General features: G+C 42.9%; 1 protein-coding gene across 3 annotated transcripts in view; it reads left to right on the forward strand.

Annotated features, from left to right (window-relative positions):
* Positions 1-25,903, forward strand: part of PTCH1 (patched 1) — a 62,466-nt gene that overhangs the window by 3,642 nt on the left and 32,921 nt on the right. For all 3 annotated transcript variants that reach the window (XM_069573897.1, XM_069573898.1, XM_069573899.1), the window contains exons 3-8: positions 18,533-18,722; positions 21,648-21,717; positions 21,811-21,902; positions 23,607-23,805; positions 24,095-24,216; positions 25,025-25,172. In XM_069573897.1, coding sequence (XP_069429998.1) covers positions 18,533-18,722; positions 21,648-21,717; positions 21,811-21,902; positions 23,607-23,805; positions 24,095-24,216; positions 25,025-25,172 — 821 coding nt within the window. The remainder of the gene's footprint in view (positions 1-18,532; positions 18,723-21,647; positions 21,718-21,810; positions 21,903-23,606; positions 23,806-24,094; positions 24,217-25,024; positions 25,173-25,903) is intronic.

The raw sequence follows: 25,903 nt of genomic DNA on the forward strand, positions 1-25,903 counted from the left end.
CGGCGTGTGTGGTCCTGTTTTTGGACAGCTTTCAACTCTTGGGGAAAAAAAACATTTGTCTCAAGGTACAAAAAAAAGGGGGGGGGGGGTGGGGGAAAAGGAGTTGAAAAAAAAAAACAGTAAAGCACAGAGTGGAACGCTTGTTTGCAAAGTAGATTAATGTTTCCTCGCGGGTGGGGGCTTTTAAAATGGAATTATTCTGGGAGAAGGCAGTGTTTTGCAGGCTGAGAGAATTTTAAAAAAATGTGTTTTAAGAGCGCGGGTTTGGAGGGAGGGGCCATGGGAGCTCTCCAAAGGTTCTGCCAGTCTTTTATCCACATTTCTCAATTTGGGGGTTCTTGAAGTCTTTTTTTTTTCCAAGTGGTTGTACATTTAGAATAGATCACACATAGACAGAGACATACGCCGCCACCGCTGACGGAAACATTTTACATTCTTTTTGTAAATCTGTTTGATTCAGGGGTTTGGGGTGGGGGGGGGTGGGGGGGGGAGGGGGGTTGTTTTTATTTTCTGAGGTTTTTGTTTATTTGTTAGTTTCCTTTTGGAAAGTAACTTTGTTGGTGTTTGGAAACATTTAACTCCTGAACGCTACCTAGGGAATCTCTTATAATCAGATGGGAGAGATGGGTTGAGGTAATTATGTAGATACTTCAAACCGGAATATCTGAGGCATTCCTAGTGATATCTAAGACAAAATTTGGAAGCCTAAGAGTACATGCATGATTGCATAATTGATCCCTCTTCAGAATACTCTTGGAGACCTAGCCTTGGAGAATATTAAATCTTGCTTTGTTTGTGAAGATTCAGCTTTCAGTGTTTTGCAAGCATATGGTGAAGTCTTTAGTTGAGAAGTGACAATTAAAATAATAGTCCAAATAATTAAGACCAGAAAACATTCTTGCCTTAAGTAGCTTGGTAATTAATACAACAGTTTTCTTTGGATTGAATCCATGGGGTAATTTACCTCAACTCAGCGCCTCATTGTCATTAGTAGATAAAAGAAGGGTTTTATTAAGCACATATAATGTCTTAACAGCAAGTTTACTGTGCATCTGTAATGGTCCTAGCACAGTGCTGGGCACTGAAAGGGACACTGAAGATGTGAGACACACTCCCTGTGCACAAATTCACACACTTAAAACTGTTAGAGTTGAATGTCGGACTTGCATTAAATTTGAAAGTTAAATGGCAAAAGAAAAAACCTTCCATGGCGGTGGTGAGGCAAATTAGGGCAACCTAGAGCAGAGGAGGGAGGGAGTTCTAAGCAGAAGCTCAGAAAAGGGGTCAAACAAAGGCCCAAGCTGAGTGGACAGCAGCAGTGGAGGCCCCCTGTGTGGCAGGGATAGGGTGCAGTAGCTCACTGGGACCCTGGACCATTCAGAAATGATGTGATTGGCTAGACTGTGGGGAGCTACCCCAGGTTCTAGGGCAGAGCAAGAGATGAGTAAATTTCTCTCTGCTACTTGGACCAACAAATTTGTTGAGTGTCGATGATGATGACAAAAGACCATATCTTGTTGTTTTGAGCAAGACTTGCCAGTAGATTTTTAATAAGTTGATAGACAACGTTAACTTATTTGTGTGAGTGTGTGTTAGTCCAGCTCAGTCGTGTCCAACTCTTTGTGGCCTCATGGACTGTAGCCCCCCAGGCTCCTCTGTCCATGGAATTCTCCAGGCAAGAATACTGGAGTGGGGAGCCACTCCCTTCTCCAGGGCATCTTCCCAACCCAGGATCAAACCCAGGTCTCCTGCACTGCAGGCAGATTCTTTACCATTTGAGCCACCAGGGAGTTCAGTTCAGTTCAGTCGCTCAGTCGTGTCCAACTCATTGCGACCCCATGAATTGAAGCGCGCCAGGCCTCCCTGTCCATCACCATCTCCCGGAGTTCACTCACACGTTCATTGAGTCCATGATGCCATCCACCCATCTCATCCTCTGTCGTCCCCTTCTCCTTCCCAGCATCAGAGTCCCCCACTTAATTGTATAACATTGTATAAATATTTTTAGAAGTAACTGCTAAGTTGCTTCAGTCCTGTCCGACTCTGTGTGACCCCATAGACGGCAGCCCACTAGGGTTACCCCGGTCCCTGGGATTCTCCAGGCAAGAACACTGGAGTGGGTTGCCATTTCCTTCTCCAATGCATGAAAGAGAAAAGTGAAAGTGAAGTCACTCAGTTGCATCCGACTCTTAGTGATCCCATGGACTGCAGCCCACCAGGCTCCTCCATCCATGGGATTTTCCAAGCAAGAGTACTGGAGTGGGTTGCCACTGTCTTCTCCCTTTAGAAGTAACTATGTTTGTGCATTACATAACTCATTTCAAGTCCTGGGAGGAGAAACATGCTGGGGCTCTAGCTTAGTGATAGAGTGCTAGGGAATGACACACCTGAGATAAGACTCATTGTGCCTACTTTGGACCTCTGAGCTATTTTCCTTCCCATTCTGTTTTAGCACTTTCAGTGTGGCTCACTGATTCTTTGGCCATATACTCCATACTATCACTTGTTAAACAACTACCCTTACCATTTCTATTATCACATGCCTTACCACTCAATAGAGTAGCTATCTATTATCTTTATTTTTATAACCTGGTAGCCTTTGTAACATTTTTTTTTTACTAGATGATTGAATTATTGTCCTATTTTATAAGTGAGAAATTATGGATCCTCTGTGTCTCCATGTCCACCATGCCTACTGGTGACTTAAGTCAGCCTGGTCTCCTGTTGCCATGACCTTGATTTGCCATTCCTTCATTCCATACTCAATTCTTCCCCTGTAGAAGAAGTAACAGTTTCAGAAATATAACTAAACCCAACCAAGGAAGCCACCATACCATTTTATAATTTTAATTTAAATTCAAAGTAGAGGTAACAATGAGGAAGTCTTGTTTGTGACATAGTGAGCTTAGTGTTTATATCAACAGCAAATAATGGAATTATTTGCTTTTCAGAGTAAGAATTCTCTGCTATCCTAAACTTTAGTAAAATGAGAAGTAACTTGGAATGTAGGTTAATTTGCACTTTAGTGTCTTAGGTACATTCTTCATCACTATCAGCAAAGAAGTCTGTTAGATAGTCATTTCTTAATAGAGACTGCAGATATTCTGGACATGAACAAGGGTGCTTGCTACACTAAAGAAATCAAGTGAATGGAGGTTGCATATTTTCTTAGTTAAAAAGCAACAGAAGAAAGGTAAGCATAAGAGATTTCAAGGAGAGAGAGTGCTGAGGAACAATTTGGAAAATGTTATTTCTTCTGTTGATAAAAATTAACATGCATATATGCAAAAGCAACTATACATCTGTACACAGGTACATTCATATCTAGATAAGATTGATTTATAGATAATGTATTAATATCTTCATTTGCCTTTATATCTGTGTATACACATAGACTTACTACAAGTATCCTCATATCTGCCAAAATAATGTTATCTTTTTAATATAGTCAGCAAATTAAAGGAATCCACTTGATAGGCTGTATCTTTGATTTGGCTTTCATGCTTTGTTTAACATGCTGAGGAAACATGGCTTTATAAAGATGGTTTGAATACATTGGCCACAATGTGCAGCCAATATAATCTAGATAAGGAAGATGTTTTTTATGGCATTGGTGATAAGAATTCTTTGATTCTGTAGTTACAATGTTCATACAATGATTGCTTTTTAAGAAACTGTCAATCTATATTAGGTGCTAGCTTGGGTCTTAAGGTTATAGTATTTGCAAGTAAAAAAATTTCAAATCTAGATTGCTTGTGAATGGAGTCCTGAGGGTGGGTGAAATAATATGTGGAATGTTTCAGTAACACCAGCCAGTGGCAGCACAGTCAGGGAGAGAGTGTTACTTAAAAATACTCATTCAGCACGTGTTCTCAGTGACTGCTCTGTGTCAGGTACTGCCTGAAGCTCCAGAGTGATGTTAGTGAAAGACCATCGTCCCTGTCCTCAGGGGACTTCCACTCAGCAGATACACAGACCAGTGGCAGGATAGCAGGGGCACCTTGTGGGACAGCCCTGAGGAAGGGGGCCTGAGTCAGGGTCAGTTAGGGGCAGCGCTGGTGCTGGGGCATTCCAGGTCAAAGGAACAGCATGGGCGAAGGCTCAGAGGACAGGGGTGTGGTCTCTGGGAGAACTCCCAGTGCTTACCTTTGGTTGGACCTCAGGTTTGAGGTGGGACACCTTGAGTCTTGGAAGGTCCAGCTGTGTAGCAGGAAGGTCTCTGATGTGTGCAGGGTGTTTGGCAGGTGGTGTCAGCGGGGACTTGCCAGATCTCCCTTTAGCCATTCTTTGCCTGCCTCAAGGTTTACACTAGTGTATTTGGCCTCCAGCTCCCTCCCTGGTACCAGAGAGCTTCCCCTGGATCTCATAGAAGGAAAATGCTTTCTTTTTAATCTTGCCCATTTCTCTGTTGGTTTTTCATTTTTGCTTAGCGCTTCTATCCTTCTGCCTCACTTAGTATCTACCCCTCCACTCCAACCCTCTCTGAGACATGAGTTTGTTGTCATGATTCTCCAGTGACAGAACATTCATTTATCTTTTTGAGCTTTTTGGTTTTTTCTCTAAACATTGCCTCCTTTACTGCAAAAGATAACAGCCTTGAAATGAATCCACATTGTCTTGTGTTTGGTTATTAACATCTCTGGAGGCCAGTATCAAAAGAGGAGGACACAAGTTATAACTTGTTTTTTTTGTGTGTGTTTTTTTTTTTTTTAAGGCAAATGGACTTTTTTTTTTTTTTTTTTTTAATGCTTGCTTGATATTTCTAAGTGCTCTAGAGTTTGTAGTTGCCAGCATAAACCTTCAGTGTTCTTGGCTGTTTTTGGCTCTTAACTTAGGCAGTTAGAGGAGATAATGGAGCTTCACCTTTTCAGTTTAGAACAAGGTTTGTCACTGTTGACATTTGGGGCTGGATGATTCTCTGTTGTGGGAGCTGTCCTGTGCACTGTAGTATGTTTAATAGTATCCTTGGATTTTACCCACTAGATGCTGGTAGCACTCTCCTGGATGTGCTAATTGTGTTTCTATTCATTGTCAAATGTGGGGGTGGGGGTTGCAAAATTGCCCCAGTTGAGAACCAGTGGTTTAGATAATAGGTAATAGATTGCAGATTGGAAGGCTTTTGTTGCAGCCATAAATGCAAAAGCTTTAAGATAACTCTCCCTCCCTATCCCCATATTTACTGACCCAGGTATCTAACTTTTTTCACGCAAATAGTTTAAATTTTTGATTATCCTTAGAATTATATTAAGTAGCAAGTAAAAACATCATGAAAACTTGAGAACAGGTGGGGATAGGCCATAGAAGAAGGGAGAAGTGTTATATTCGGATACTTTTTTTTCCCTTTTCCTTTGGGTAACTTAATTTTGCAGATAGACCTCACTGGATTTCCAACACAGTAGACTGAAGGTTTTTAGCATGAATGTGACTTTACAAAAAGCAACAAAAGATACCACTGGACTTTGCTCATACAGCAATAACAGCTCCTTTCGGAAGCCCACATAGTACATGGGCTCTTGATGATACCATTCTCCAGATGTTCCTGTCACACACTGCTTTTCGCCAGGTGCTCTTGTGCAGCAGAACCAAAGAAACAACGAGGGACTGAAGCCCGTCTGCCAGGCAAGCGGTGCACAGGCTCTGCTGTTACTGCCAAGGTTATCAGCCAAGTTTCTGGTTTCTGGGGCTGTCAGTTTGGGGGTTTTGGCATTTCACAAAGGAGAAAAAGAAAAAGGCAACAGCTCCTTTCTGCTCCTTGGTCCCCTAGGCACTTTTAAAATGAAGACTATGTGTTTTAGATAGTTATTGATTGATTCTAACAGTGGGCACATACATGCAGGTGGAAACAATTGTGGCATATCATTCAGATCTGGAGAAAAACGATCAAAAAATAAATGCCCAACAATAAGTGCTTTAAAAATAACAGATTGCCTCAGATGCCATCTTCCTATGGCAGCTGACCCTCTAAATCCTTATATCTCTTTGGTGCCTGCCACTCTTGACCCTCTGACAAGTTTAGAGGTCACGCTGGGCGATGGAGTGTTTCAGATATGTGGAACGCTGCTTGGAGGTTCCAGAAGATGACAGCTTCCAGATGTATGAACCGCCAGATCAGTTTGTTTGGATTATGCTCCACAGCTGATGGCGAGATTAACGCTGGCTGGACAAGCTATGGGAGATTTGTCTGGTTTCCACAATGCCATGTTTATATTTCATTGGGATTTCTCCTTCAAAGCTGACCTCCCCGTGACCCCTGCAGCTCTGTCCACTCGGGCTGAGCTGTAACTTGTCTGCCCTCCTTCTCTTATTTGGGGGGGGGGTGGTCACAGTTAAGCAGTGGAAGGGACTGTTTATATGGCTGCCCCCCTACTTTGTTCACACCAGTAGGACTGAATCTGCCCAGATTTAACTCCTGAAGAGTAATCTATTCCACTGGTTGAGAAGAGGGGAGTGTTTTATTTTAAACTTTTTTTTTTTTTTTTGGCTTTTAAAACAAGTATGGAAATAGTTTTTGAGAGGAGACCAGATTTTATAGAAACCATTTTGTAAAAATATACTATTTTCCAGCACTATTTTGACACTATATTGAAAAAAAAGGTTGAGAGAATTGTAGCTATGTGAGACTTACCTAAATAATTGCCATACTCGAATGATTCTATTATTAAAATACTGTTGTTTGCTTTGCTGCTCATTGGTCCCCAGAACCTTTTCTCCGTTCTGCTTCCTCCCTCCTCCGTCACCTGTATCTTTGCTCTTCTCCCCTCCTCTCTACTCTCTCCCTCCCACCTGTCCGTCTTCCCACCTATTCATAAACTGCCCGAATCCAATCCTAGTGGCTCTCTGGAATTACTAGTGTGAAATCTGAAATGGTAGTAAATCTGGTTAATCACGAACTGACAGGAAGGAATTAGGAAGTGTATTGTTTCAAATCAGCTGTGGGAGATGCTAGATGCAGAACTGCCATCTGTATCTTTAGGGGTCTTAGGTTGTATGAGGGTTGGTTTCAAGACTGTTTCTTTGATGGGGTCTTATCAGTAGACGTGTTTCTCCTATTGAAGAGTCATGGCATTTCAATGAGCTTTTGAGGTAACTTTAGAGTCCACTGCACAGAGGAGCTTGGTGCAGGCTGCTATCCATGGGGTTGCAAGGAGTCAGGCACGACTGAGCGACTTCACTTTCACTTAGAGCCCACTGATGTGTGGACTATGAAACAAGTCCTAGTCCCCTGTGCTTAATGTGCCATATGAATGTGAAGAATTGGGCCCCATAGTATTTCTGAGATGGTAAGTGAAACACACACCATGACATTCCAGCCCAGGTGTGTTCCCCGGGTGGAACTCTCATCAGAACCAAAGGTAGCATGTAGCCTGGATAGAGGTGGAAGAGGACAGGTTTCCACATCCAAATTTTGACTGATGCCACAGCATTAGATGGTCTGTCCTCATGAGAAATCTCAGTTGACATCCCGGAATGCAGACAACTCTGCTCATGAAGGCATTTCTGGCAGCCCAGAAAGAGGAAGCTCCTTGGGATTTCCTTGGTGGAAACCTACCTCGAATACACAGTCATCATCAGGGTCACCAAAGTATACGCATTTTTATTACTCTTTGCTTCTAAACTCTACATTTAGGAGCTTTATGGTAATACTTCTTAGATTTTTTTTCCTCTTAATTGGATATAGGGTTGTTATTTCCTTCACTACAATATCTCAGTTTTTCTCCATATGTCTTTAAGTTTGACAGAAATAACTAGCCTTTCAAAACAGCAGAATGCTGCCATTGAGGAACTGCTTGACTGTTGAGAGTTTTAAGAGTTCTGTTTACAGAAAGATGCCTCCTGTCCTCAGTCCCTTCAAGACTGTGACCATTTTGTTGTACTGGGGGCTTAGAGCGTAGTTGGAAAAACAGCTGTCATGTATTAAGGAAACTCGTTGGTGGGCAGTCAGGTACCTGCTAATGAGTGACAAGTTTGTTGTTGGAGAGATTTATAATGTGGAGGCAGGGCCTTATTTCTAATCCAGAAACCCAGGTGTGAGTAGGCCCAAATGATCCACACTGCATGTGAGTCCCAAAACACCACCAGCTATGGAGGCAAGGCTAGTGAGAAGCAAGCCTCCATACTGCAGCACAAGCTTTATCTATTATAGTTAAAGTAAATGAAAAACAGTAGACTTCCGCAATTTAGCAACCAAGATAGTCTTCAGTTATTGATGAAGCATATATGAAAGTAAACAAAAGGAGCTGGACGTGGGCTTTGTTAAGTCAATGTGCATGATTTTTTTTTTCCTTTTAAATCATTGCTTAAGGGCTTCTGGCCCCTAGCTCAGGAATCCTGCCCAAAAATGCCAGATGTATTACACAGTCAAGTACTGCAATGTAAACACTCCTCTGTGCCATGAGACAGGGTGGTCCACCTCCTGTTTAAGAAGAGCGAGAGACTGAGAGGGGTAAGCCTTCTACAGTGAGCACAGTAGTGATCCCATCATTTGTATTTTTAGCTGCATAGTCAAGACTTGAAACTACAAAAAACCTAGATGAGTTAATACGTTGGACTAGTAAGGAAAAGCAACTTGAATTGGGATGCCAAGGAGAGAAAGATGTGGCTTGGATAATGTTGCTTCATTGAGTCAGATAAATTTATATAAAATTGAACAGAATGGTGGGGTGAGCTGATAGGAAGAAAGCTATTGTCTTCATAGCAACATCCTCAAGCTACTATGAGCCTTACCCTTATTATCTGCTGCAAGGAAAAGCCAGCTTCTTTCACAATCTCTTTATGCTGGTTGGTACACCTTCTGTGTGTAAATCTAAGATTTATCACAAGACTGTTCTGGTCTTTTGTAGCCGGGGTGGGGGTGGGGTAACCCAGGTTACACTGCAAAATGAATGACCTTCCAGTTTGCTCCCAATTTCTAAATTTAAGTAAAGAATTTACTGTTTATGATCATTTGGAGGTGAGAAAGCAAGCACTTCGGGCCATCCCTTCAGTAGAATGTATCTTATGTGCTGTGGGCAGTTCAAGGAAATTGGAATGGCTAGACAGATCTGCACACCCAAATAATCAAATACTAAGCAGTGCTTACAGTGATTAGACTCAGGGTTTTTAAAAACTAATAGGAAAGTGTTTTGTGAGTTAGGAGGAAATGGGGTTTCAGCTTGGACTTTCAGCTTGGGAATTATTGAAACTACCTATGATAATATTACCTTGGTTTAATAAATCCGTTCTGTAGAATGATCTGAGAAAATTGCTTTAAGAAACATGATAAAAAGAGGAACTTTGAGATTAAGGAAAATGTAGGCTTTTTGACTCTCTCCTGCCCTCCTCCCTCCTCCCTTCCCAACCACTTTTTTTCTTGTTTCTTTCTCTGAATTCTCCCATCTTCCCCACCCCCATTCCCTCCCTTGATTTCCTTTGCTCCTGCAGTGGAGAAACCAGAAAATCTCACAAAATAGATATAAGTATCACACAGTATCTTTTTAAATAGAAACTTTTTGAAAGATAAAATAAGAATTTTCCCAAACTACTTTTAAGATATTCTTCCTCTTACCTGATTTTCCCCCTTGAGAATCATTCAGTGTTGTAATAAATTAAAAAAAATGATACCATCATTTTAATCCACACATGATCCAGAAAAGAGCTGCACATGTTTAATACCTTGCTTAATTGCAAACAAAGCTTGCAATTTGAGAGAATTGGGATTAGGGCTAAATATCTATTAACTGCTCTTTCTAGAGATTTGAGGGATAGGATGACCCTTTTTTTTTTCTTTTTTTTTTTTAAATAGGCTACAGTTTCACATGGCTTCCAAAAGAAATCTCTCTCCCTTTTTGTTTCCCACACCAATTGATTTATCATTTTGCTTGCAAGCAGATCCAGAATGTTAGGGCAAGAACACACTCACTTTTTTCTCGTAACTTTTTTGTTGCGGACCGAAACCAGTTGACTTGAATAAATTTTTCTGAGGCCTGAATGTAGCCAGCAACGTGGAAAAATCTTGCCATTCAGGGCCGTCTGAATGTACATTTCAGCCACACAGTAAGCTGCATTGGTAGGCACTGGACTGCTAAATACAACCATTTTTCGCAGCAGCGAGTTAGACAGGTGATTAGCATAATTAGCACCGAGCAGCTATACATATGGTAATGCTGAGTGTGTAAATGCCAGCTGCGGTGTAAAATTTATGTCAGGGGTCGGCAGGGCTGTGCGAAAGTATTGTGTTCCAGCTGCAGGTCAGGGCCGCCAAAGCTTACCTCCTTTTCTCTTGTTGGTGAATACACCAAACAGAAGAGAAAGACAGAAATATAACAGATACGGCTTTGATGGAACAGCCTGGTTCTGTGCAAGAAGCACTGTTCTATAAAACACACGCACACACTCACACACACTTGCAGAAATCCCATTACTTTCTCTACAAATTGTATTTACTTCATGCAGGGTCCACAGGAGTGGTGGCGGCCAGGATGGGAGGTTTGGGTAGGTGAATGGGCCAAATGATTTCACGGGAAGAAAACTTTTCTGTCGGTGAAAGTTTTTAAAAGGAGTTTAAGAGTTGTGCTCTTGGTTTCGTCCCCCATCCTCTTGTTTCCCCTGGCTTGCCCCACCCCGATTCCATCCACTACTTGTGTCCATGGTGTTTTCCTTCAGATTAAATGGGGAAGCCTCCCCTCCTCCCTGGGAGAGCTAGTGCAAGCATCTCTAGAAGAATGAGAATTGACCACCATGGAGGTGTTTGTTCACCTTGAGCATAGTAAGGTTACAACACTCTCTCTTCTCAGGCTGCTTGACTGGTTTTAGCAAAGGGCTGGAAGAAATGCTGTCTTGGTAGCTATGCTCAGTGACATTCCACCTACTGCCACTGGGAGACCCACGAAATTCTTTATGGATAGGAAAAGAATCGGGTAGGTTTCTTATTTTAAAAAGGAGACAGTCTTCAGTAGTTCATGTCCTTTGAAATGTACCACAAGGGACTTTATTGCTAAGAGGAGTTGAGGCAGTTTTGCCCTGGAAGCATTTTTTCTGCCACCTCCCCGAAGCCCCACTTTTCAGTTGGTGGCTGTAGGGAGTGGTGGTGGTGACAGAATATAGTTCACACCATGCTGACCTAGTGATGAAACTTCCTCACAGCACCAGGGGGTCCTTATGCATCGGGCCCCTAATCCAGCTAATCCTGATGGCAACACAATCATGAAAGTGGCCCCCAATGACGTGCGTCTCCCCACACAGATGCAAGAGGGAAGGGTCAGTGCAGGAGATGGAATTCCACAGGGACCAGGGAGCCTCTGTGCGAAGGTGGGGACTCATATCGTCTCCCCCACCCCAAGCTGCTCAAGTAGGAGGCCAGTGAAAAGAAGCTCAGGCTGGATAATGGCAAGGAGACTGTTCAGAGCAGAGAGGTGATGTCAGCCTCACAGAAGCCCGGGAGAAGGGAACTGGGGTTAATGTTATGCAACAGCCTGAATGCTAGATAGAGAGCCTGCAGCTTTGCAAAGGCATTCAGTTTTGTTGTTGTTCAGTTGCTTTGTATTTTTATTTTTTTAAATGAAGATATTAGGAGGACTTAAACTGAGAACTTAGAACTTGATAACAACAGGCTGTCTTTGGTCCCTGATTCTTCTTCCCGGTCCAGCATTGCCTCTGAGCAAACATGCCACTCTGTGTCGGACCCTCCTGGGCTTGCTCAGCTCCTGCAGAAGGATGGGACTGGGGTTTACATCTGCCTGCAGTAGCATTTGAGCAGTCGGGGGAAATCACTGTAGGGCCTGGGACAGTTCACAGCTGGGCAAGTATGCACTTAGAGATAGAGCCAGGCTCCACTCTGCCACATTCTGCTGGAAGCCAAGGACATCTTGAGCTCTGCAGGCTTGACTTCACTCGGCCCCTCTTAGGTGGGGTTGACCGCAGCCCTCATTTGCTGCAGCAGCAAGAGACCAGTGAAGAATGGGCCTCCTGACAGACACAGTGTCATCTTGGGAATTGGTGGCCCTGTAAGAAATACTGGGTGGGGGGTGGGGCAGTGCAGGCAGCAGGTCCAGTGTGGGCAGAGCGCTGGGCTGACCTGATCGTGTCCGACAGGGCGAGCGGGAGGCTTCAGGAAAGCCATTCAGAGGAAGCAGCCCGGGTGGGAACAGATGGCACTGCAAACAGCTGGTGTGGGGGGCTAGTAGTAGGCGCATGCTCAGAGCTGCTGCTACCACAGCACTTGGCCCTCCTCGTCCCCCGACGCAGTCCCTGGGGAGGCGTTGCAATGTGTCTGTCCGGCTCTTGTCTTGTTTTTGCTGTTTTCATGGCACTGGGCTCTGTTCATGAAGACAGATTCTCTTTGGGCTATATGACTGTAGCATTTTCCCATGGCAATACCCAAGGGCACAATCCCACCAGGAGGAAAAAAAAAAAAAAAAACAGCCTAGAAGCTTCAGCAGCATTTGGCTAGTCATGAATAAAAGAGATGGGTTGAAGAGTGACTGAAACTCACAGCCCAGAAGTTTTCAGCCCATTGCCCAAATTACTGAATCTTCATTTTTTTCCAGTTTAGAAAATGAGCTGGTGCTAATAATTTTACAGTTACACTGTTTTAGAGATGTGTACTTTTTCATGCTCACAGTTACCAATTGCAAGATTGAAAAGAGGACCTGAAGCAACTAAAGGGGGGAAAAAAATCTGTCTAGAGGCTGTTAGATAATTCATGGGATTAATCAAATGCAAATGCCCCACTTGCATATACACAGACCCCATTTTCTTAATTGGACTCTGAGTGGGTACTTTTCAGGCTGAAAGGGTCATTTGTTTTGACTGATTGACTTTTGAGGCTTTGGGGAGAATTAATATCTTATACAGATGACTGCCTGTTCCCAAGGCTCTGTATTGAGGCTGTTCATTCATTTATTCATCCGACACACTGAGTGTGAGCCGAGGTGAGTGGGCAGCGGACAGTTCCTCCCTGAAAGGACTTGGAATTTATTGGGAAAAACACTTCGGTTGGTCCTTCAGAACATCTTTATGTGAATTACAATACGCTTTTGGCAAAAGCTTTTTGCATGAATGCCATAGATGTTTATTAAGCTCTGTGCGAAAGGCCGTGCTGAGGAAGGATCCCGCAGAACATCACAGGGAACGTCTGAGGTCTGCCATGGACTGGAAGGGCACTGACCCGGAGGTATGGACCCCTGAGCAGAAGGATTTCCCACCTATCTAATGGCCCTTCTTCACCTGGGAAAATTATACTTAGTTGAATTCGGAGAGGGAAGGATCAGCCTAACTTGATGAAGAACTTTTTTGCAGAAGTGATCCTTTGTACACCACTTCTTTGAAAAAACTGGTTTAAGCCTCTGATTTCTGAAAAATGAAATGGTAGACTTTGTAGGTCAGGAGGCTTAGAGCTGTGCGCCCTCATCACTCTGCTCCTCTAAGACAGCCCCTCTGGGGACCACAGGAAAATGAGGCCTGTTCATTGCTGCCCTTGGAGTCCTATGGGGGAAAAAAAAAAAAAAAACTATCTCCTTGATGGTGGTAAAAAAATCTGAGAGGTAACATTGCTGTTCTTTAAATAAAGATAGCAATTATTCATCCTGTGTAATTCTAAAAGCTCTATTGGTGGTCTGGTATGTGGAATTGGGCACTCCTCAACTCATGTCCTCGGCTGGTGCACAGAAGCCCCGAGGTTTGCAGGGCAGTTGGTTAAAGGTTGACTCCACCTTTGCTATCAGCTGGGAACCTTGGGCAAGTCACCCAAACTCTGCACCTGTGTTTCCTGCTCTGTAAAGGATGGGTGACAATATATGCCCTTCAATAGACAAACTAATGGAGGGCTGCTCAGCTCCTGGTTAAGGGTTTGGGAAACTTCACCTAATTGTCAGTCTTCACACAATCCTGTGAGGTTAGTAGTGTCATTTTTACCCCACATTACGGAGAAGGTTACTGAGACTCAACTACATCCCAAACTTCAGCTCCTTGAGTGGCAAGGCTGGGACTCAGAACCCAGGTCTTCTGAGCTCTGTTCCTATCGCCTGTCCACCTACCTTGCTCCAGCTTGATGGGGTGGGTAGCACTAAGCAGAGAAGAAATGGCAGCCTGCTCTAGCCTTCTTGCCTGGGAAATCCCATGGACAGAGGAGCCTGGCAGGCTACAGTCCATGGGGTCGCAAAGAGTCAGACACGACTTAGCAGCTAAGCATAGCACTGTTACTACTAAGCTGTTTCAGTCATGTCTGACCCTGTGCGACCCCATAGACGGCAACCCACCAGGCTCTGCCATCACTGGGATTCTCCAGGCAGGAACACTGGAGTGGGTTGCCATTTCCTTCTCCAATGCATGAAAGTGAAAAGTGAAAGTGAAGTTGCTCAGTCATGTCCAACTCTTAGTGACCCCATGGACTGCAGCCTTCCAGGCTCCTCCATCCATGGGATTTTCCAGGCAAGAGTACTGGAGTGGGGTGCCATTGCCTTCATAGCACAGCACTAAGCAAAATGTTTAAAGATACGTAAATAATGACTGTTGAAGGGCTTTGCAAATGGAAAGCACCGCACACATAGAAACTTTATTTTGTGTCCTAGGATCCTCAGTATCAGTTTTCCTGAGTCTTGTTCAAAAAGCTCAGTTGTTATTTTGTTGCTTTGTTGAGTTTAGGAGAAGGAAAAATTAAGAGGACTTCAGACTGTGATAGAGGTGCATAATATTCTTGCATCGAGTTTATTTTTAATTCAGGTGCCTGTCAGGTAGCTTTGGTATTTTTCTCTTTTTGTTGCACGGGAGTCTTAATTTTATGTGTTCTTTGCAGAAGGATTAAGAAATAGAGATAAACCTCCCCCTGCAAAGGGAAGCAGGTAAACGTTAGTCATAAACCACCACATGGTAATAACCATGTTCACATGGCTGTATCCCCACATCTATATGACAAATTATGGATCTTATGGGTCATTCTGCTCAGTAGTCAAAAATGACTATGCAGTATTGCACAAATACGAGATTATTTTTTAAGTAATAATGAAGGACTTTGACCTTGACGATGGTAAAGAGAAGGGAGCAAAACATGTCCCCCATACCACACCTGTAATTTTGGTCACCTGAAATGGCTTCCTGAGACCACAGCTCCACACTTGTGCATGGTGACCAAGATAGGAAGACAAGGATCATCTCGGGGACCGTCACTGAGCTGTGATTTTAGGATAGGCATTTGCTAGAGGAGCAAAAGTCAGTAAGTCCGTAAAACTGCCCTGTCCAGAGGGGCTTCTGTTTCTGGTAGCTTCTTCCAGAGTGCTTTGACTGAATACTAACGTAAGACCATGTGAACGCCGTGTGGTTTATGACACAGGTTCACCCGAGAAGGAGCTCAGTCTGCCAGAGCAACCAAGTGAGTGATTAGGTCATGGTCTCACCAAGCTCCAGCCATTCTTGCCTTCTTTCTCTCCCCGCAGCAAGGCAAACCTGAGGACTTTGTGATTGCTGGTTCTTCTGGCCAGAATGCTGTTCCCCAAGCTCTTCCACATCAACGTCAGCAGTTCTTCCTTCTAGGTCTTCCTGGCAACTCCATCTGAATTGGCCCTTCCCCTGCTCTCCACCACCCAGTAACTCACAGGGCATCCCCATCTTGATTTCCTCCTTGGTACTTGTCATGCCATGAAGCTACCACACATCAGTTTGCTTGTGTACTGCCTCTTTGCTTCACTGGCCAGAGAGCCTCTTGGAATTGTCTTAGCCACCACACACCCCGGTGTGTAGCACATAGCACTTGACCCCTGGCTGAATGGTTTATGGCACAACTATTTATCAAAGCAAGTGGGTATCAACTAAACTTTTTAAAAAGTTACTAAATAGTTTTTCAAAAACATTCAAAAAAAAGTATTTGTTTGTGTAAGGTGAAGTATTAAGTAAAATATGGTCACATAATATGGAAAAATAATTTAACAGTACTCAAAAGTAGGACATAGCATAGCCGGTTGAGGAAACTTTAGAATTCAGAGTCCTTCACCTCTAGTTGTTAAATCTGCCAGTGAGAATAGTATTGGTTGAAACTGGTTGTCACATTAGTGAAATATTCATATTTATCCCTAGAGCAAAGAAGTGGACGAGCAAAAAGTCTATAGATATGACAAGTATACCCCTTTATTAAAATGTAGGTGTTAAATATACATCTTAAAAATTCTGAAAAGATGGTGTTATATAATTCCTACCTTGTAGGAAATAGCATCATTTCTGAAACCAACTGTGATAAATTAATTGATCCATTATCAGGTTGGTCTAGAAGAGTTTTAAGTTCTTAGCAGCATGAATCTTGCATTCGATTTTTATTTTTGTGTGCATCCTCTCAGGTCGTCACCATATTGGTTATAGTTACAGGCAGCTTCTTGGCCGGGGTGGTGGGTGGGGGCCGGGGCGGGCGTGGAATGTCTGTGGTCCTACTTTGATGTTGTTTGTTTTTACCGCATGGTTTTAACTCAGGCGACATTTTAAGCTTCAGTAAAGGTAAAGCAAGTACTACAACTTTGTAAACAGAATGAGAAATCATGTACTATGCCAGTGTTTAAGGAGGCAGGTAGAAATATAAATGATTGATATGTGTAGAGCATTGATGTCTTATGTCCAGAGAAAAGGAAGCGACTGAGCTTGCTTTTTTTTGAAAAGGCTATTTGGAGCTCCTTGGTGTGCAACTCTGTGGTTTTCTGAAGTGACCTCTGGACTAGTAATTGGCTTTTTTTTCTTTTTTTGGCCTCAAACAGCTTTTCTATCTCTGGAGAACGTGGATTGAGTGCAATTTAGTTCACTAGCTAATTGGTTGAAATAATGCATAGTGATTCCTGCCAGAAGGAGCCAGACCCTGCCTGCAGGCAGCTTTAGTGGAGGATCCTGAGAAGGCCTGTGGCGTTATGTAAATTCTTCCTCTATTGCAAGTTGTTTTCTAGGTTTTCCTATGGTCTTTAACTTTGCATTTATTGCTAGGGCCTCAATAATTCCCTGGGCATTTATCAAAATTTTCTACAGCATAGCCAACTGATCATTTCTCTATCTCTTCCCCTCCCTCTCTCCCCCTCTCTTCTCCCGATCACCCCTTCCCACTTAACCTCCCCTCCCCCTTCCTCTTCTCTCTCGAACACACACAGTATGTTCAACCTCACCTCGCAGAGTTCTGCGGTGGCCTTGGCCATCTGCGTGAACCTGCACAGATGACCCTGCCAGTCTGCAAATCTGGACTAGTTTTCCTAATGAGGGCATTATTTGCTTTTTATCCTGCTCTCTTGTTTATAAAATATGCCAAGAGAACTAAACAACCCGCTGTTCCCAGTACTTATTTACTTGCTCAAACCAAATGTTTATGTCCTTGAATACTAAACTTGAAGAAAAGCGATTTCTCCTCGTGGGAAAACTGAGGTGATCCTTGAGGGTTCTTTCTGAAAGATAGCTGAAGGCCTGCTTTTCAGTAAACATTCAGCTTACAGTGCCTGTAGGAACTGGAGCGTGTGGGTGCTCCAGGATTCTCTTACGTGTGCTGCCCCTGCGGGCCTTCCCTCAAAGCCCTGACTTACCCATGTTGAATCAAAGCAGCCTCTTCAGAGCTGCTTCTCACAGCGCCCATCCATGCCCACAGCCCATCTGCGCACACAGCCCCGCTGGGAAGTGAAACTCCCTTCTGCCATATGTTGCAGCATCCTGAGCTCGGCATGTACTAAAGCCCTAACTCAAGTATAACCTAGGACCCAAGGAAGAAGACAAGCAGTTTTTAGTAACAGCGTTACTTGGGCTTCGTCGTGCTGGCTTTTCTCATGCCCAGCCGTGGCTGCTTGCTGGAGATTCTGGGGCGGGGGTTCAGACTTACTAGGGAAGCTTCCAGAACACAGGCAGCCCACCCCCAGGTGACTCAGAACCTGACACCTGTGCTTTCTGGATGCTGAACACGTGAGTCTGAGAGAGCAGGTTCCAGGGCCTCCCAAGACAGCCATGGCGGATCCATGTGGTTCCTCTCAAGTGGGATTTGCCCTTGTGCATCTGACATGAATCACATTATTTATTTTCTCCTGGCAAGTTTTGTGCTAAATACACATTTGCCACCTTTCCTTATTTCTTTTTCCAACAAGGAGAAACATTTCCTTGTTACCTTTGCCAGATTATTTAGGAGAAGAGTGTAAATTGAAGCCATTTATCTTGAAATGCACTGCAGGGCCACATTGTTTATACAAGTGAAAGAAATTGTAACAGGGGTATTTGGTCTGGTCTGCAAGGAATAGGTGTCTCAAGTTTTCCTTCCCCCTCCCCCTTATACATATGGTGTATTAGTTAGAAGGTGCACAGAGCACGCGTGCATTAGATTTGCGTATGTGACAGGCAGGACCATTGTTAACAGGTTTAGTGAGTATTTTTTATATGTTTGTTATTGGTAGAGTTCACATTGCCAATCATAATAAAGTGAACGTTACTCCTCTCACATCAGCCGTACATCTTCATGACCAGAGCTCATTTATCACGTACCCTGCTCCTTTTAATGAGATAATGGAATGTGAATTTGGGGATTTTGCTGTTCTAATTGAAACCTCTACGTGTTTACCAGTTGGTGGACGAGTGAGTCGTGAATTAAATTATACTCGTCAGAAGATTGGAGAAGAGGCTATGTTTAATCCTCAACTCATGATTCAGACCCCCAAGGAAGAAGGTGCTAACGTCCTGACCACAGAAGCACTCCGACAGCACCTGGACTCGGCGCTCCAGGCCAGCCGGGTCCATGTATATATGTATAACAGGTAAGGTGGTGGGGAGAGCATGCTGCCTTTAGACTCCTTTGTTTTAGTCAATAAAGTTGCTCTGGAAATACACCTGGAGTGTTAGTTCAGATAGTTTTCCAGTGAAATGATTTTTAAAGTCTTGATTTGTCTCTAGAGTTTAGTTAACATATGAATTACATTACTTTACAATGTATTTTCAGTAAGTATCTTGGCACTCTAACCAAATGAGTATGGTCCTTCAAACACCCATTTGGGTGGCTGCCTACCCATTCCAAAGATGTTTCACTATTTTAGATATTTCTGGACCAGTTACATTTTTGTCAATTCACAAAGAATAAGAAAGAAGTTACTTCTCATTACTTTGTATTCAGTACAGATGTGAACAGTTGGTGTGTGTTAACAAAAACAACAAAAAAAATAGTTTGAAGTACTGTGATGAATTCCTGGGGACAGGTAGGCAGAGTAAGGTGGATTAAGACACCTTTGCAAAATACTGCCCTTCAACTTTGTAGCTAATTTAGCAATGCTGTGGACGTAGTAAAAGCATAAGAAGAGTTCTGGAATGAAACCACCAGTCGTTTTTCTTACCTATCTAAATGGAGTGTAGGGACTACGTCCTATCGATTCTCATACCCCAACACTTAGATCAGAGTGTAGGGACCACATCTTATCCATTCTTGTACCTCAGCACTTAAATCAGAGCAGGCACTTGGAGTTGCTTGACTGAGTAACTGCTTGGATTGCTGAATTTAAACTGAATCTTCTCCTAGAACTGAAAATACCGCTGGGTTGGCATTCACCTAACTTTATCCTCCCCCCCCCACCCCAGCTCATCATCAGACACCTCTAAACTGAGTGCTTGGCAAGTACAGTTTCTCCTAGGAGAGAAGAGGAAGCAGCAGGATAGATATATTCATTGTCCAGAGAGAATGAAGGGTGGAGAGTAAAACCAAAATCTGTACTTGTCCCTCCTACTGTAACCTCCAAGTTCCATGGTCTTAATTGGATTGACTCTAAAACCCACACAGCTGGAGATCAAGTCCTCAGGCCCCAGTGTAGGACAAGTCATCTATCTTTGGCATACCTTTGTTTCCTCATCTGTGAACTAAGTCTGTGATCATATGTGCGCTCTTCTTCTCAGGAGGTTACCAGAACAAGATCAGGTGCATGGACGTCTGGAAGGGCTCTGGAAAAGGGAAGGAGGGTTTTTAGTGCTGTTGTCAGGCAGACTTGGCCCGAGAGCCCATCTTCACTCTTCTCAGCATAGCCCTCTCAGTCTGTAAGGAGTGCTGTTGGGGACGCAATCAACCAGTGCAGTTTTGCAGAGCTTGCAAGTGGAGGCCCATAAAGAACCTGGAAATGGGTGTCCCAGGGCTGCTGTAAGCATACCCAAAGCATTCCTAACAAAACGGGACCCTGCTTTAAGAGGGCTTGTCCCTTACACACTTAAGGAGAAGGTGGGAGCATCTGTACAATGAAATCACCATCTTACACAACAGTGGAACCAGGGAACTTTTATGCATTGACCTGAACTTTAAAGAATACCTCATTCAACCCATTTCATTTTTTTTTTTAGGTGAAAAAACTAGAATTTGATTAATTAAAGCATTTGTCCGAGTTCAAATAGTTATCAAATAGTAGTGCCAGGTTTCAAACCCTTTCGTCTGACTCTAAGCCCAGTGGATTTTCTGAAGCATAGCCATGCCCTTCTCAAGCAAGTGTAAGAAAGAGTTAGTTGATAAGTGATGTTGAGAACCTACTAGTGCTAGATAGTACGTGTTGTGCTGTATGGAATTAAAATGTAAGTATATGTATAGATGGATGAGTGGTAGGTGGATGGATGGTTGGGTGAGTTGGGCGCTGCTCTCAGGAGCTGACAGCCTGTAGTTAGGCAGAGGAAAGACAATACAGAGAAGCAGGTACAAAGCAAACACAGGCAGTCTCTCCTGCAGGTGCTCATGTCAACAAGGAGAGCACTGTTCTGGGGTTCAAGAGAAAGGGGTCACTTTCAATGGGACTGATCAAAGAAAGCTTAGCAGAAAGGTGGCATTTCAGCAAGGCGCTGAGATATATGGGAAGTTTCCATAAGGAAGAGGGCAAAGTCCAGAATGCCCTTTTAGGTAACTAGTATAAGAGAGAAAAAGGAGCTCAATGAAATAGAGCAGTCTAGAGGGAGTTTTATATATGTTTTTCTTTACTTGGAATTCTCATCATTACCCCTTCCTAGTTTTCTCTTTTTCCAAATTGGACTTATTTCCCTGATACACTTGGGGAAAAGGTCTGGGTTTATTTAGCACTCTTTTAGGGATAACAAAACTCTGTAATAGACAGATGATAGTTAATAGAGGTAATTGTTGATCAGTATATTTAATATAATTTCTGTAGGACAAGAATAGAAGAATGTAAAGTGGGAAACCAGTCTACCTGGAAATGTTGTTTACATTTGTGGTTAAGAGGAGAAACATTCATTTTGAACACTGTTGATAAAGACATTACCGTGGACTGCAGCATGACAGGCTTCTCTGTCCACCATCTACTCCCAGAGCTTGCTCATCCAGTCAGTGAACTTCACTAATTTAGTCCCCACCTATTTTGAATTTCTGACAATTCAGGTCTGAATTATCTGCCCCAAAGTTGTTTAATGTATGTGGAAAAGCAGGTTAATGGTGTAAACAAGATTATTGGGAGAACACTTAAGAAAACAAGACTTTTCAAGTACTTTGGTAGCATTCATTTACATAAACACCCCACATGTTAATTACAGTTGTGTATTATCTATTCATTAAAGTAAGCTTGTTGAATCTGTTTGGCAAAGCTCTGCTCATTTTGACAGATACTGAAAAGTGATCAAAATTGGAGTTCTTTCTGTATATTCTGTAGTTCTGATTTTGCACAGATTTCCTTTATTACAAGAAATATTTGTCTCTGCTGTTTATTTTATAGGCAGTGGAAATTGGAACATTTGTGTTATAAATCTGGAGAACTTATCACAGAAACAGGTTACATGGATCAGGTATATATTTTCTTTTTGTTTGCAAAAAATTCTCAAATAGCCCAGTAGTATACATTAGCATAATGCATGGCCTGTTCTTTTCAACTTTGACAGATAATAGAGTATCTTTACCCTTGTTTAATTATTACACCTTTGGATTGCTTCTGGGAAGGGGCGAAGTTACAGTCTGGGACGGCATACCTACTGTAAGTGTGTGATCTTATTTTCTGATCTCTGTGATTTCTAAACCCTAGAATCTTTCTCATGTTACCTTACCATTGCTTATTTTATTTTAGTTTTGAATAAAAAACAAAAACATTGAAATTCCATGTGCATGTTTTGAGTGAATAGCTGGGGGAGAGGGCAGAATGTTTTTCCTCTTTTCAAAAAAAGTTCTGTAGGCATCATTAAATTTCATTCACTTTTACCAGCCTATTTATATGCAAATAAAATGCAAATTATTTCAGAGTATGTGTGATTTTTAACTCTTTAAAATGTTTGCAGTTTTGCAGACCTAGCATTTACATAGGTTTTAGCTTATTTTTTAAGGAGAGAATTTATTAGTGGGTTCATGTTAAAGGTTAAGATCTTCCTGTTAAGTGAAATGCTAACCTTTCTTTGGATCACATTAATGACATTTAAAAGAGAAACCTACTATCTTTGAAGGCCATGGTAAGGAAGGCTTCACAGTTGAATATTATGTATACCACATCATTTAAGGAATAATTGTTAATTAATGTAGACATTTTCAGTTAATTATGCAAGAGTTAGTGCTTGGGTTATTGTTTCTCTTCTAGCTTGCACATATCTGCAAAAGCAATTTGCAGTGGCCATACCCTGACCTTCAGTGTACAGTTTTAGATGGGAAATAAGGGGTTTTATGTTTTCTGGTTGGGAGATTCTGAATAATGACTTCAGCCTGGTTGAGCAGCTACAGTGTGGTTTGAACCACATAACAGGCAGCCAAAAGCCTTTCTGGTCTGTCAACAGCACAAATTCAAAAGTGAGTGTGGAGGGAAGTGTCCTTCATGGCGGTGATGGCAGAGGCAGCAGGGGTCTTGTGGGGTTGACTGCTGGGCTGTCAGAGAGCACTCATAAGTATGGGATTATTAAAGGTAATGGAGATCAAATATTTTTATTGATGACATTTACAAAGCATTTATTAGGCTGGCAAATGCTAATTTGACTTTGTGATTTCCTCCCCACCTCCCCACCCCCCTGAATTTTGGGTTTCAGTCTTCTGCTTCAGAGCACCCATTTGGCTAATTTTGTTTTTAGGTATTAAATATCCTGTATAAGCAAGTAAAGATTCTTTAATGTTTTTGTTAATTTATAAGCTTTCTGCTTGCCATGTCCATTCGTGAATTATTTTCCCGATATAGGTTTCCATATAGGGATACTGGAAAGGAGGATTCCCTGGTAGCTTAGCTGGTAAAGCATCCGCCTGCAATGCAAGAGACCCCGGTTCAATTCCTGGGTTGGGAAGTTCACCTGGAAAAGGGATAGGCTGCCCACCCCAGTGTTCTTGGGCTTCCCTGGTGGCTCCGCCCATAAAGAATCCGCCTGCAATGGGAGATAACCTGGGTTCCATCCCTGGGTTGGGAAGATCCCATGGAGGAGGGCATGGCAACCCACTCCAGTATTCTTGCTTGGAGAATCTCCATAGACAAAGGAGCCTGGAGGGCTGCAGTCCATAGGATCACAAAGAGTTGGATACGACTGAGTGACTAAGCACAGCATAGCAGCATACCGAAAAGGAGCATTTCATTTTTGTTCCAGGGTCCCAGAATTATAGTTGTATCCCCACAAAGCATCGTACAATCCAGATGTAATCTGGATTCAGTCTGGTTATTTTACTCAGGGCTTAGAAGCCTCTTTTTCATTGTCTCACCTCCTAATTTCTTTCACAGAGGTAAGCCTCCTTTGCAGTGGACAAACTTTGACCCTTTGGAATTCCTAGAAGAGTTAAAGAAAATAAACTATCAAGTGGACAGCTGGGAGGAAATGCTGAATAAGGCTGAAGTTGGTCATGGTTACATGGACCGTCCCTGCCTCAATCCAGCTGATCCAGACTGTCCCGCCACAGCCCCCAACAAAAATACAACCAAAGTAAGTACAGCCATTGCGTTCTCCTCAGGAGAGGGAGGGAGAAAAACTTGATATTTGCCCCCATTTTTAGTTCTCTTGTTTTTAAGATTTTGCTCTCAACTTTTTTGGTCTGTGGAACTAAGTTTGTTTAAAGAGCTAAATTTTGCTGTAAGATTTGCCATACGCCTCTCATTAGCCTTGTTATTAATGTTCTCACTGAAACAAACAAGCCCTTAATGCACTGGATTTTAACAAGGCATGTGACCTGCCTACTAATTCCTGTAATTATGTGGCTGTCTGTTTATTTCAGCCTCTTGATATGGCCCTTGTTTTGAATGGTGGGTGTCATGGATTATCCAGAAAGTATATGCACTGGCAGGAGGAACTGATTGTGGGTGGCACGGTGAAGAACAGCACTGGGAAGCTTGTCAGGTAATCCAGCACGGAAGACCCAAGCCGCCTACTCTCTCCTCAGAAACCACTTCTCTTCTGACATCTGCAAGTGTGTTTGTATTAATACTTAACTGTTATCCTAGCTAGCTGTCTGGTGTAATCGAATATTAGAAAATATTAGTGACCAGACCAGCTCAAAAAGGCACCTTCTGGGGAACTTTTCAAAAACAGGTTTATCATTTTCATCAAGGCCATAGTGAGTGAGTGTAGAGTTTTAGAAGATCTACCTACTACGTAGAAAATTGGGGAAAATATAAAGTAGGCAAGAGGGACTGGTCATACCATGTGGAGTTAAGTGATACGAGCTGAACCCTGTCACAGACTGTTAAAAGGAAAGACCAGCAATTGACGGCTAAATGAGAATTATCCTCTGTGCACTTGTGGACTCCGCTCCGTCAAGTGTCAGGCACTCCGTCTGAGATTTCTCCCTCGAGAGAGCCGTCGTCTGGGATTTCTGCACAAGCAAGCATGCAACGCTGAGCCCAGCATATCTGGTCAAGCTATCTACTCCCCTACCCTTCCTGTTTCGTTGAATAGAAACTGAGAAAGGAAATTGCCTATTAATTTAATTTGGAGGTATATCTGTAAAAGGTTTGTAAGGTTACACCTTTAATATGGTACATCAATCTATTAAATAAAATAACCATCCAGGTCCCTTTTTAATGGAAACATGTGCTCACGTAGGACTGGATGGCTGCGGTGAGTCAAGGGTGCTGGGTGGGGATTTTGCACAGTGAGAGCTGCTCCCCGGGGACGCTCATGTTGTGGCTTTTCCACCCCATCACAGTGCCCATGCTCTGCAGACCATGTTTCAATTAATGACTCCCAAGCAAATGTATGAACACTTCAAGGGTTATGAGTATGTCTCGCACATCAACTGGAATGAGGACAAGGCAGCGGCCATCCTGGAGGCTTGGCAGAGGACGTATGTGGAGGTAAACGGCTAGTGTTCTGATGCCCGTTGAATCTTAGTACAGACCCCTTAGTTACGAAGTACTTCATTTTCATGTTTTTTAAAACATTGTTTACATTCTCATTTATTTTCATGGTAGATTGTAATTCTGGGAATCTGGTGGGATGAGAACTTTTTCCTTTTCTTTCTACTAAAAATCTTCCTATCTGGGTGATGCTAATTCTAACTGCAGTGCCCTGAAACATTGTGAGGAACCAGTTGTGAACCCCAGAGCTGAGGCATAACAGAGTTTAAAAAAACACTTGGTTAGCAAGAAAAGGTGTCTGGAAAACATTAGCAAGGCATAGAATCTGTTCACAGCTGCAGTCCCCTTGGTTAGGTCATGTGACAGGAGCTGGCCTTTGTTTCCCAAGCAGTGACCTCCACTGAGCTGCATGTGACCTTTTAAAAGTGGCCAGCAAAATGAAAGGGGCGGGGGGAGGAGTGCCCATAAGAATGAGTTGTTTTGGATTAGAGGGGAACTGATGGACCCGCAGATCAGTTGTGGAGTTATGGAGAGGAGAATAGCAATCTCAGACGCAGAGTAAATAGAGCTCTCAGAGTGAACTTCAATTACACAGGCTCACTAGCTTACTGCAGCTCCACGTTCTCACTTGATTAGCAATAGCCTTCACTGTCTTGCGCCCAGGTCATTTCATGTTAATCCAAGTCCAAATACCAATCATGTAGAACTCTTTTTAAGGCATCCAGAAG

This window comes from Ovis canadensis, chromosome 2, assembly GCF_042477335.2.
Source record: "Ovis canadensis isolate MfBH-ARS-UI-01 breed Bighorn chromosome 2, ARS-UI_OviCan_v2, whole genome shotgun sequence".
NCBI lineage: Eukaryota > Metazoa > Chordata > Mammalia > Artiodactyla > Bovidae > Ovis > Ovis canadensis.